This window comes from Gavialis gangeticus, unplaced genomic scaffold (assembly GCF_001723915.1).
Source record: "Gavialis gangeticus isolate Ggan-Ray unplaced genomic scaffold, GavGan_comp1, whole genome shotgun sequence".
NCBI classification, from domain to species: domain Eukaryota; kingdom Metazoa; phylum Chordata; order Crocodylia; family Gavialidae; genus Gavialis; species Gavialis gangeticus.
The window spans coordinates 7,263,494-7,275,390 of record NW_017729000.1 but is presented as its reverse complement, the minus strand read 5'-3'; the positions used below and the strand labels follow the sequence as shown (position 1 = coordinate 7,275,390).

At 46.5% G+C, this 11,897-nt stretch overlaps 1 protein-coding gene across 1 annotated transcript in view; it reads right to left on the bottom strand.

Annotated features, from left to right (window-relative positions):
* Nucleotides 1–4,514: 4,514 nt before the first annotated feature.
* The window catches only part of ADAMTS2 (ADAM metallopeptidase with thrombospondin type 1 motif 2), a 312,175-nt gene continuing 304,792 nt past the window's right edge, over nt 4,515–11,897 (bottom strand). The window contains exons 19-21 of the mRNA XM_019506186.1: nt 11,405–11,534; nt 10,272–10,361; nt 4,515–6,038 (exon numbers count right to left, since the gene is read on the bottom strand). Coding sequence (XP_019361731.1) covers nt 5,581–6,038; nt 10,272–10,361; nt 11,405–11,534 — 678 coding nt within the window. The 3' untranslated portion in view covers nt 4,515–5,580. The remainder of the gene's footprint in view (nt 6,039–10,271; nt 10,362–11,404; nt 11,535–11,897) is intronic.

Genomic DNA, 11,897 nt, shown 5'->3' with positions numbered 1-11,897 from the left:
TAATGCTGTGCACTGTAGGTGAGTAAATAAGATATTAAATGCATTATATAATAAAATAAATCATAACCCTTTGAGTACTAGTAAAGCACCACTTCAAAACATTTTCTGTTTCTTAAAGGATTGTAAGTAGGTACTGTGAGAACCTAAATATTACATGGAAGGTGTTTAAAACCAGGACTAATGTAGAATAATAGATTATAACAATTCTTCAGGGAATACTAAGCGAGGGAAAAATGGAGAGTTGATCGAGGCCAACGGAAATACGGTTGGTTTAGGGTCTCTCTTAGGCTGACCCTTGCATTTTAAAAAACAGAATTTAGAAAAATAAGGAAGATGTTAACTTGGAAAACTGATCTGCTTGTGCTCAATGCCAGGATACACAAATACCTACCAGGAAATGCATCACTTTGCTGAAGCTTTCAGACCAGACAACCTCTACAGGAGAACCAGATCTATACGGAAACAGATTCTTTTCTTCTTCCTGGGTATTGTGTTGAATTAAATTGGCACTTTGCCCTGTACTTGCGATGCATCAAAAAGTAGTACTTAGGCGATGGAGCAGTGTTCCAAGGACGTATGCTATAATTATGCTTTTGCCCAATTACAGTTATACACGGGAGGCGGCACTGCAAAAGGAAGCAGCTGTCTGAAGTTTCACAAGCCAATAAGAAATCCACGTATCGCACCACATGTAAAGGCACAAAGAGTAACCAGAGGACAGGTGCCAAGCTGTTGGTTGCTCTTAATCACTGATCTCTTGGTCTGTTTAACATGTGAATGGCTTGTATTGCTAAGTTATCAGGCTGAGGTTGTGATGAACACGTTGTTCTCTGTGGACTTGACACGATGCGCTTCATGTGGCCGAGGGAAGGGTTCTCACAGAGAAATACTGTCAAGAGGGAACGGCACGCAGCCGTGTCCCAGCAAGCAGAAGCGGGGGTAAACACGCACGGGTTGGTATTTTAACCCTCTCCAATTATTTGGACTGAAGACTTTGACTCTGGCACAGAAAAGAAAGATTACAATGCGGAGAGAAAAGGAATGCAGTGTATTAAAAAGAGCCAAGGGGGAAAAGCCAGGTAGAGTGAAAACCCAGCACAAAGGGACTAAACGAGTCCAAGGTCTAATTTCTGTACACAGATGACACACGGCATGCCGTTTGGGTGGGATGCCAGAGATGCATCTGCACCAGCCTGGCGTTCTGTGACATTTGCTCCTGCTCAGGACAAGTTCATGGAGGGCTCGAGCTTTGTAAGTCTTTGGTCTCTAGAGGGGTCACCGCCGGCTCCTTTCACTTTAATGTAGGCCAGTAATGGGTGACTGGTCACCTGCTACAAAACCTCTAGGCACTGGCTCCTAAGGAGTGAATTATTCAAAGGAAGCAGAACACCAAGTTCCAGCTCCAGGGCAAGACGTTACTCTCACGTTCCTGGTGGGAGGCTCGCAACCATTACACCCAGTATCCCCCTCCCCACCCGCTCTTTGCAAGGCTGTGGGTGGGTACTGGGCACGTCACCTTCTCTGGCTGGCCAGACTCTGTCCACGCACTGGAGAGCAGAGGAAACCACGTTGTACACGTCAGCTCGAGCCTACAGCGGAAGGAAGAACTACAGCTAGAGCAGGGCTGCAATGCATCCAACCAGACCTTTCGGGGACTCCCTGCTCCTAGCTGTGTCACTTGATAGCACACTTGGATACGCTCCTTGGGTGTACAGCCAAGGTTCGTGGCTTCTTTTAATGCCGTCATAACCTTATAGGCCAAATGGTAATTTAAAAGGGATGAGTATTACTTGCACTGAGTTGTAACAGCTGAGCAGAAGAAAGATGGAAAACATGAAACACTTGATACTCCTGCCAGGGAAATGCAAATCCAGCTTGGCTTGTCCTGCATCTAGATTTCCTGTGTAATCGCAGTGATTCAACTACTTCTTTCTTACATAGGAATGAGTAGCCTTTTTCCTTTTCTCTCTGTTCCTGGTACCGTACTCTTTTAGTTTATACACAGGCAACCAGACCCCCGTAGCACTGGAAACAGCTGTCGCCGGAGCTTGCCTTCACTTTGGACATGACTGTGACTCCCTGTTGCTTTTCTGCATGAGAGTTTAATATTAAGCTCCCATTTGCTAATCTTCAGCTGTGCACTCCTCTGCTCCGATCCCAGTCTACGTGCCTGGGCCGCCATCCCTGAAAAACTGTGCAAAAGGGTATTGGCTGGGGACCACGCTGGAGTGCATCTGTCCGGTCGAGTGTAGACTGTGCCCACTTTGCAGCAGGAGTTGTCTACTGCTGTGCACGTACCGTGCCTAAAATAATGGGACCCTCATTTTGGCTGGGTTGGAAGCACTGCTGTCAGAAGCAAACATGCTTGATGACGGTAACAGCCCTCCTCTTGCCGGGGCACTGCACTAAGCGTGCAGATATAGGGACAACTCAACCTCTCTGTGGGTGCACACTTGGCTCGTCTCTGCCCGAGCCAGGCGTGGAGACACCCATCTTGTTGCATGCTGAACATGCGGCAAAAAAAAAAAAAATCACAAGCTTGGTAGAGTCCCTGAAATCACAACGCTTCCTCCCATGGTCAGCCGTGAGCTGGCAGCCACCGTTTCCTCCCACTGTCTCTCCGACCTTTTCTTCGCAGACCTCTCCTCCGTCACAGAAGAGGTGCATCGGTACATGCAGTTTCCTGAGTCTTGCTCTTCCCTTCACCACAAGAAAACTGCCAGAGCTGGGGGTTACCCTGCTCCAGAGTCTGTAAGAACATCAGCCCGCCGGGATGCAGCAAACATCTCAATATCCCCAACTCTGACCGAGACATCACTGAGCACTTGCCTAGATCCGAGCCGTTACTTCAGCCGGACGGCACGCACAAGGTGCCTGCCCCTGCCTACTTTAGTGGCACACACTCTCCATCCGGCGCGGTGGGAAGAAACAGCAGCGGTTACGTCCGTGCCGCCTGCGAAGGCAAAGTGTGGCTCTTTGGAGCATCTCTGAGCCTGCATTTATCAGCTCACGCCGCTGGGGATCCTCCCTTCAGGGTCCAGGGGTCTCAGGGTTCACGTCCTGCAGAAGCCCCAGACAGGATGGTATTTCCTACTGATATTTGTATCGCTCCCTGAGATGATCCCTATTCTAAAAAAGCTCTTTATCTAGTCCCTGAATATTCATGGTCTTGTTGGAGCACCTCGGAAACATCTGCTCGGCTTTCTCCTCGCTCCAGCCTGTGAGGATGGGCACGTGAAGGAGCTGAACCAGGGAGAAGTCTGGCACTTGGACTCATAGTCTGAGTAAATTATTTTGGTTAAATGTTGGCTTTGCTCCTTTCATAGCTGGGTTCCCCTCGTGCTGCCAACACAGGGGGCTGCGCTCTGGCACAGGAACTGCTGCCTATCCGGCCGTGGTTTTTCAAAGCAGAAGCCGGGTCCCTGTCCTCGAGCGTGCAGGAAGAAGTCACTTGTGCTTTGCACTGCAGTAGTAGCCTGGCTGCCAGCAGCTAACCCGGGGACATGTTCTGGAGCACCTAACTTCTGTCCAGCCTAGCTCTGCAAAGGCCACTGCAGGTTTGCGGTTCCCACGAGGAAGGGGGAAGAGCTGGATACGCTGCTCTAAAGACTGGAGTAGCAACCTGAAGGAGACCATTTGGCCACTCATTTGACAGAGACACCAAGTGAGGATCTCAAGGACTCTACAGCCTGCCACGTGTTGCTGTCCTTGAAGAGAGGTGTGGAGGTGAGGCAAACATGCTTCTCGTCCCCATCGCCTTAGTGGTAAAGTCACCTGAAGTGCTCCTTGTCCCAGCCTTCTCGAGATGGCAGACACACTTAAAGCCAAAGGGGCCGCGTCCACACGAGTGTGGCCGTGCTGGCTGTGGCGCCGCAGGCATGTCTGCAGTGTCACGTACCGCACGTTCGGCTGTTCTTCACACTGCGGGGGGGGGTTGATGCCTGGATATCCAGGGGTTGAAAAAACTTGCCCAAAACAACAGTGGGGTGATGCACGCGGGGGCAGCACGCGCCACTCAAAATGGAGCCCGGCCGGCCGGAGCCACGCTCCAGCCAGGCTCCGAGTGGCAGGATCGTCCTAAGAGGCCCCGGTGCTAGCCCCAGCCTCCTCTACTGCCCCGGGGTAACTTGCAGAGAGCACATGGTACAGGCGTTCCCTGGGGACAACGCACGGCGGCACAAGGTGGGCCACCGCTACACGTCCCCAGGGGAACCAAACATCCACGTTCGTGTGGACGCGGCCAGGCAGTCTTTTCCACTGATCTCAGTGGACTTCGGGTGAAACCCTCAGTTCCTAATGTACATGTTACTTATCCTGCAAGATAATTATAAGGCTGTAATTTCCTTGCAATACATGTTGGCATTCAACAGTGAGCATGGCTTTACCGAAAGCTATAAACCAATCCATATCTATCTTCTAGCGTGAGCAAAGGAAAACACAATGCTGCGGCGTATCAGCTTGTGGAAGACCCTGAGGGGAGGAAGCACCCAAAGGATTGTCAGGCTACACGTCTCTAAGATCTATGCTGGCTGATACAGTGTGTATAAAGAAAGCATAACGAAAAATCAGTTGTTCGCTTCGGCAACAACAGAGCTGTCCTAAGGAAGTCTTGATAATACAAAATATTTTCCTCCAGGATAAAACAGTACTGTGGAAAAAATGTAACAAATAAAATTACATTTTCTTCACAAAGCACCAAAAGGAAAGGAAATGAGAATCCAGTTATTTTCAGTTAAAGAGCGTGTGGGTAAAAGGCAGACCCAAGACATGCCAACTCTGACCACTGTGGCTGTTGTTACAGGAATTCAAGACCACAGAATAAAAATCCTTGTAAACAGAAGTGCCAGGGCACCGGCCGTCTACGCGGGATAAATCCAACCAAATGCTGGGTGCATATGTTTAGTCTCAAACTTTCAGAGAAATCCCGTAACACTTGTTTATGGGAATATGCAAAATCCCCATGGTTATGTCTGGGCATTTCTTTAGTGTTACCCAGACCATGGAAAGGTCCAAATTAAGAAAGGACACACAAGCACAAGCCCAACCGAAACCAAACGAGTAGTATCAGTACAGTCCATGGGACCGTTTGGTGCTTCAAGTCAGGCGTGTCCTTGCGTACTGTCCTGAACCAGAGGTGAATTTCATGCCTGATTTATCAATGCTTAAAGGTCTTGCTCTGGATGTTTGACCACTCGTGGAGACAGTGGTAGGTATTGGGATCTGCTCTCCGTGCTGAATGCACTCCCAGGGGTTACGCACACGCGCAGAGAGATGAACAGAGACCGTTAATAAACCTGCCGACCTAACCTAGGCACCGTGGTTCGTATGGATTCAGTGAAATACTGTATCAATATGACATTAATACTCTATAGCACCCTGTAAACCTGCCATCGTTGTGTTTATAAAAGCATTTCTGACACAATCTGACCGCTCCATTTCCCGTAGATTTTGGAGGCTGGCATTTCTGCCATAGCACCACTCTTTTTCTTTTTTTTTAGTCTCTATGACATGGGCATTACTATGGTTGTTGGTAACATCTCTATAAGAGAAAAAAAATGTTGTTTGTGCCACGTTTCCATTTTAAGTTATCTTCCTTAGAGTCTCTTTTTTCCTCTTCTCAGCAATCAGCTCTTGAATTCTTTGGTTCCTTGTCCTTTCATAAGGCAGTCTCCTTCGCGTGATGATGTTATGTTGAGAGACGTCGTTATCCAGCCCGACAATTTTATAGGGCACATCTACCGCATTAATTTCCGGGTGGTCGTCAGTTGTATTGGAAGGTGCGGCCGTGCCCGTGGATTTGGGGACAGGAAGAGGACTGGCCGTGGGCTGTGCGATGGGAGTGGCGAGGGTAGACAGGAACTCCTCCTCTATGACGTTCGTTTTATCGACGCTGGAATCGGTTACGTTGCTGTCCTCCGTTACGTTGTTATACAGGTTACAGGACTTGCAGCAGAGCTTATTGTAACCAGGAATTGAACAGTACCGAGAGAGGACCTCCATACGGCAGAACATGGACTTGTCGCCTTGGCACCGCTCCTCTGAAAGAGAGAGAGGACAGGTAAATAAAGTGCGCGTGACAAAGAAAGCTCGTGCCCACAGAAAGCATTTAAAGCAAGTGCCCTAAAAGTGAGAGGGAACCGACCGCTGCTGAAGCCGGGCAATGGGGACAAGGTTTGGAGTACAAGCTGGGACAGGATACTGTCAGACAGGCCCTTTTTCATTATATTGGAGCTAAATCCTACACCCACGCAAGTGAGGTGATCACAGCGCCCAATCTGCATTTTGCATGGGGGGCTCTGAGTCTTGGCCTTCACGTTACCAGAGTGCTGGATTCAAAGCCGAGCTGGAGTCGTACGGCCTTCCTAGGTGGCTATAAAGCAGAACATTACCAGGACTATACAGCTCCTGCAAAGTGCCTTGAAGCTCCTCAGTCACTAAAATGAGTAGTATTTGCACAAGGAAGTCATTGCGCCTGCACCTGTCTAACACTGGTCTGCAGCACAACAGCAATGCTGCTGCGGACGAGGAGGAATGGCACGTAGACAGCCAGTAACCTCAGCCATGGGATTATTTAAATCTGAGCGTCTGAAAGCCAAAGTCTTATCTGTGCGTGGACTGGCTGTTCCTGGAACTGAAGTCATTGCTTGGCCCTTCATGCCGAGGATGGTGTCTCCTGAACCCCTCCCTACATGCAAGATAAGACTTTGGCACAAACTCTTTACGCCTTTACAGAATCCCTTTGAATCCTCTGAACTTATTCCACAAGCACACACGACTCCTGCCAACTTCCCAAAATGACAGGGAGGCTCCTCATAGTCCTGACTTGTGTAAACCAGAGCAAAGAAGTGTAATAGCAATGAGAAACAAAGAGAGTTCCCGAAGCTGAGGTTGGAGGGACTATTACAATAGCCCCCAAGTATTAGATGCCCCACAACAAATGTACAGGGCTAGGTTTGGTGTCATTCGACTGCACGTGACAAAACTCAGCATAAGGAGATGCAAGGGGCTTTTCTTATTCCCAAAGCATTAATCCAAATGTAATCTGAAATCACTGGCATGGACCCTGCTGGTCTGTCCAGTGACAGGGGAGATGCTATGAATCCTAGCCGCTGGATGGTAGGAGCCAGCAAGGCTACAAATCTCCACCTGTTTCCTTCTGGTGCAGCCTAGGACAGCAAGCTACCTGCCGCCAAACGCCTGGGCACCCCAGAGCTAGACACTGTCTGGTTTGATGCCGAGAACCAGGAGCTAGTGGGAACTGCAGCAAAAACGCAGCTAAGGTTCATACCCATCCCCCAAATCATTGTGGACGCCTGCCCTCTACTAGGAATCAGTAGGGTCACGGGTTATTTTCTCAGCAGTCCCAGTGCCCCGTGGCGGGGAGCAGCATCGTCCCATACTCCAGTGCCAAGTAACGCAGAGGGGGCTGGGCTCTGTCCTGGTAAAGCGTGTCCCCTCCTTCATTCAGAGCACGTGCGACTGCAGAGGTGTGCTCAGCCAGGTGAGTTTATCAGACTTTGGCAGCTCAGAGCGAAATCTGGTCGAATCTCGCGGCAACACTGCATCAAACTACAGCACGGGAGCAGGTTAGGAGATAGGAAAGTGAATCTAGAAAGCAGAAGTGCAGTCTCTTCACTCATCCTCAGCTAGGGTATGGTAGGTGTTTAATTGGCAAACATATCAGTCTAGCATATGCTAATGATTATTGCTCTTGCTTTGAAAATCTAGCAATGACTGACAGGATTAGAAACACTTTTCTTGCAAGCAGCCCAGTTTTGCACTGACTCCCGCATTTTCTGTAGAAAAACAAACATACAATTCCTTGAGTCAATGCATTTTCAAAGTTTCCAAATCTCAAATTGAGTAGGCGCCCAGAAGACAACTCCCTTCGGAGCAGAAAGACTGTGCTCGGGACGCGTGTTCAAACTGGCCTCTCCAGCTGCAGGTGCAAGCTTTTGTGCGCACGACTGTGCGTCCGTGTAGCCACACGTTGCATTGAGGCCCCTCTGAACACTGTGCCCTGCATTTCTCTGGCTCTAATTCAAACTTTTCAATATTTTTTGCAAGCTACTATTTCAATTTAGGTTCAACAGGGCCGCTTCTTTTTGGGGCATATGTTATAAGAGGCAGTAGAAGCATCTTTAGAAAAATGCCTTATTTTTCCAGGAAAAAAAAAAGGGTGCAATGCTCACCATAAAAAGTTACCTAAGAATCAGATTCAGTTATGGAATAGCCTTTAGTTCCATATGATAATTTATACTAACAAACACGAACCTCGTAACTCAGGAATGACATTTGGTATTGTCGTTCCAAACCAAAGTCTCCAGGTTTGCTGCACTTTTATTAGTTTTATTTGCAGTAGGCATGACAGACTGGAAGTAGGTCTTTAAATCATCAGTAAGAAAAAAATAAGTTTCACAGTCACTTTGGTACACGTCAAATTGGTCTCATAAAAAAAATATTGAAAAGCAAACTGAATTGGCACATCTTTAATATTATGTTAAATACATACAAAACACTAATAAAATATCCCTGATAAACCAAAGTGCATATAGACATAGTGCACAATGCCCAGATACCTTATTGCACCATTCTCTATAGCCACCCATACCTTGTAACATCACTAAACAGTTGTCTAGTTAAAGGTAACAGTCATGAATATATTTATACAGTTAAACACCAATAATTTTACATAACAGTATTCAGTGCCAGATACGTGTCTTTGCTTTTTCACCTTGTCAGGTAAATTGTTAACATGTTTCAGGAAATCATCATATTCACAGCAAAATTTAAATATGTGATCACATGATAATGACAAGTTTGAAGTGCTACATTGTTGACGATCCAAAGTGCTATCTTCCTAAGGGATATGAGCAATGGAGTAAGGTAGCAATGTGCTGTGTTAAGCCAAGGACTGCTGTCTGAAAAGCGATGTGCTTCTACGGTTACTGGATGTCAAATGGTTTTTATGATTCCAAATCCTCAATGCAAACATGTGAGGTACAGCAACAATGCCAATTCAACGCTGAGAAGTTAAGTAATGACCTTTTCTTCACGAAATGAGCATGGACTGTGCAAATTAACCATGGATTAAATCTGCTTCCTTCTAATATCATTAAAGTAAAAATGCTGAATATGAAGATTAACTCGTGGTACCAATGTACTGTTTGTATTTAAAGCTGGATCTTGTAGTTAATGCCATCTACATTTCAACATTAAGGCATTTTTCTAAATCTTTTTTTTTTCCTAAGCAAAAAAGCAATAAAAATTGAGGTAATTCTGTCGTTGTTCACACTGTTATGTTTGCCAGTTGACACGTCTATTGAACACACGCACACACGATCGTACCAATCGAGTCAAACATGCATTTGGTGAAAAAAGACCAATGGATGTAATGATCAGAAGTAGCCCAACGTTGAGCAGGGTGAGACATCATAGGAATGAAAATGTCATATTGCCTTGACCACTTAAACTCACAAACCTTTTGCACGAACCACTTGCATTTTATAAAAAGGGGAAAAAAAAATCCTGCAAAACTGGCAAAGCTGTGTGAAGAAAAACAAATGTCGCAGCTTTTGAAATAAAATATTGAAAACACAAGCAGAGAAGTTGGAAGAAAGCATACGGCACAGGAGCAGCATTTAAAGTACAAACAGAAACGGAGCTACTGGTAAGTAATGAGCCCGTCACAGTAACGAACACAAATTTTAGGTCAGGAATACAGTGGAGCAGCACAGGTGAGCAAGCAATGGCACCGCGACGGAAGATGGAATGAATCGATTCTTTCATCCAACAGACTACCCTGTAAGAAAAACTGAAACTAGAGTGTTATGGGATTTAGGGCCATTAGATAAAGGAGAACTTTAGCACTACAAGGTGTCATTATTGTGATGTGATCACATTCACAATAAGTTCTCAGTTTTGCTATCAAACTGAACATCATGAACCAGTACGAGCCTTTTTTCACCATCACCAAGCGACAAGCAAACTGATCCCAGCTCCCTTTCAGAGGACTGCAACATACTGTGGAGATCCTACTTCACACATCCAGCCAACTTCTAGACCTCCACCACCAGGGCTATAGCAGCTCCAGAGAAGAAAGACACTGTGCACCCAGGGCACAGCGTGAAATAAAGATTCAGCCCAAGATTTGACTTGGAAAAGTCAAGGGAATTTTCCATATAGAGAGAGGAAGAGAGCAAAAGGCAAAGTCCACATTTGATGTGGCATGCATTTAAGGGCAAAGGCAGAGTTATAAATGGGTCTTTTACTTGAAGAGATTTTCTGGATGGGATAGTCCGGATCTGGTCTCGACAGCCATTGTATCATGTAGGTTTTCTTTGACAGTTCAGAAACATTTCCTAGAACAAAAGGGGAAAAATAAGTCAATACAAGATGTGTTAACAAGAAACAGATTTTCAACTAAATCGCCGTATACAGCTTGAGCTGGCTCGGAGGACAAGTAGAGCGCTGCTACGCTGTGTAATGGACTGCAAGTTCAAGGCCTCCCATCCTGTGCTCGGAGTGTGATAGCAAGCTATGAAGGAAGAAGGAGAAGTACTAATTTTGCACGGCATTTTAAGGGCCATCAGATCTGGGCCTAACTGCTCTGCTTAAAGTCTCCGGGCTGGGATTGATAAGTGAGAGCCTGGTGATCATGTTAGAAAAGTGACCATATTCATACTTACAAAATAGCAATGCGAATGTTGAGAACTAATTTATAAACAATATGAAGTTGTTCATTAAATCTTAACTGTTACAATTTTAAAAATGATCCTAGGTAATATATGCAAATGGCAGACAGGCCAGTGAGGACAGACAGGTATTAATATTTTAGCCTAAGCAGCCAACAATTTATGACCCATCAAGGAAGACGGCTTCTTGTCACAGAAGGAAAGAAGTGAGACCCTGAGCTGTCATCACTGGCGGTGGCTGAAGCAGGAGAAGGCCCATGTCTGCATGGCTGGTACTGCTTTTTTTGGGTATCTTGTGGAGAAGCCCCAACACTGACCAGCAGCAGGTAACAGGTTTCTAACCAAGGGGGAGCTGTTAACCAGCAGCTTTGACATCTTTTACCTCTACTGGAGTGGGGCCTGTCCTCCTGGCTTCCAGCCTGCACTAGTTGGTATCCCCTGTCCACACTGTCACGTTTTCAGAGGCATAGGGAGCGTGGCAAACTACCCCTGGCAGGTCCGTATGGCAGCCGCACAAACAAAACTCTTTGGAATCATCCTCCTCCCACCGGCACTTGATTTATGGCCTATATTGCTAAGCAGCAGCTCCCCAAGCAGGGCTCTCTTGCAGGCATGCAAGTTCAGTTCAAGAATTGCAGCAAATGCAGTTGAATTTTTTTTTCCCCCAAATCGTACATGTCAGTCACAGAGACAAAGAGCTAAGCACTCACTGGGGCAGGGAGGTAGTCTGCAGATCCTGACAGTCTCGGGTTTATCGTCTTTGCAGAAGCCAATGGCATTGTCTTTTGTCCGGCACAGAACCTGGCGGTCCTGCGTGCCGTTCCCACAAGTCACTGAGCACTGGGGAGGGAGAGAAGGCATCAGTTAGGTGTTGATTCATCTTTCACCTATCGTGTATTGGGTCTCTTTTTGTCTTAAGCTGCAGCAGGGGCTGCACATAATTTGACTTGAGAATTTTGCCAGACGTTAGATATGTGCATATATACACGCACAGCACCAGCCTGGAGACCTCTGACACACCAGCACACGTGAAAAAGTGTAAAATCTTTATGGTGGGAAGCACATTAAGTCACACATGAAAACTGCTGCAATGCAAGACATTGCTTCCTCACATGTATCTTAAACTGTATTAATTGTGATACTTAAAACTCAGGATGAATTCTTCAGGTCTTATTTATATGGTGAAGATCTAACATGTAAATG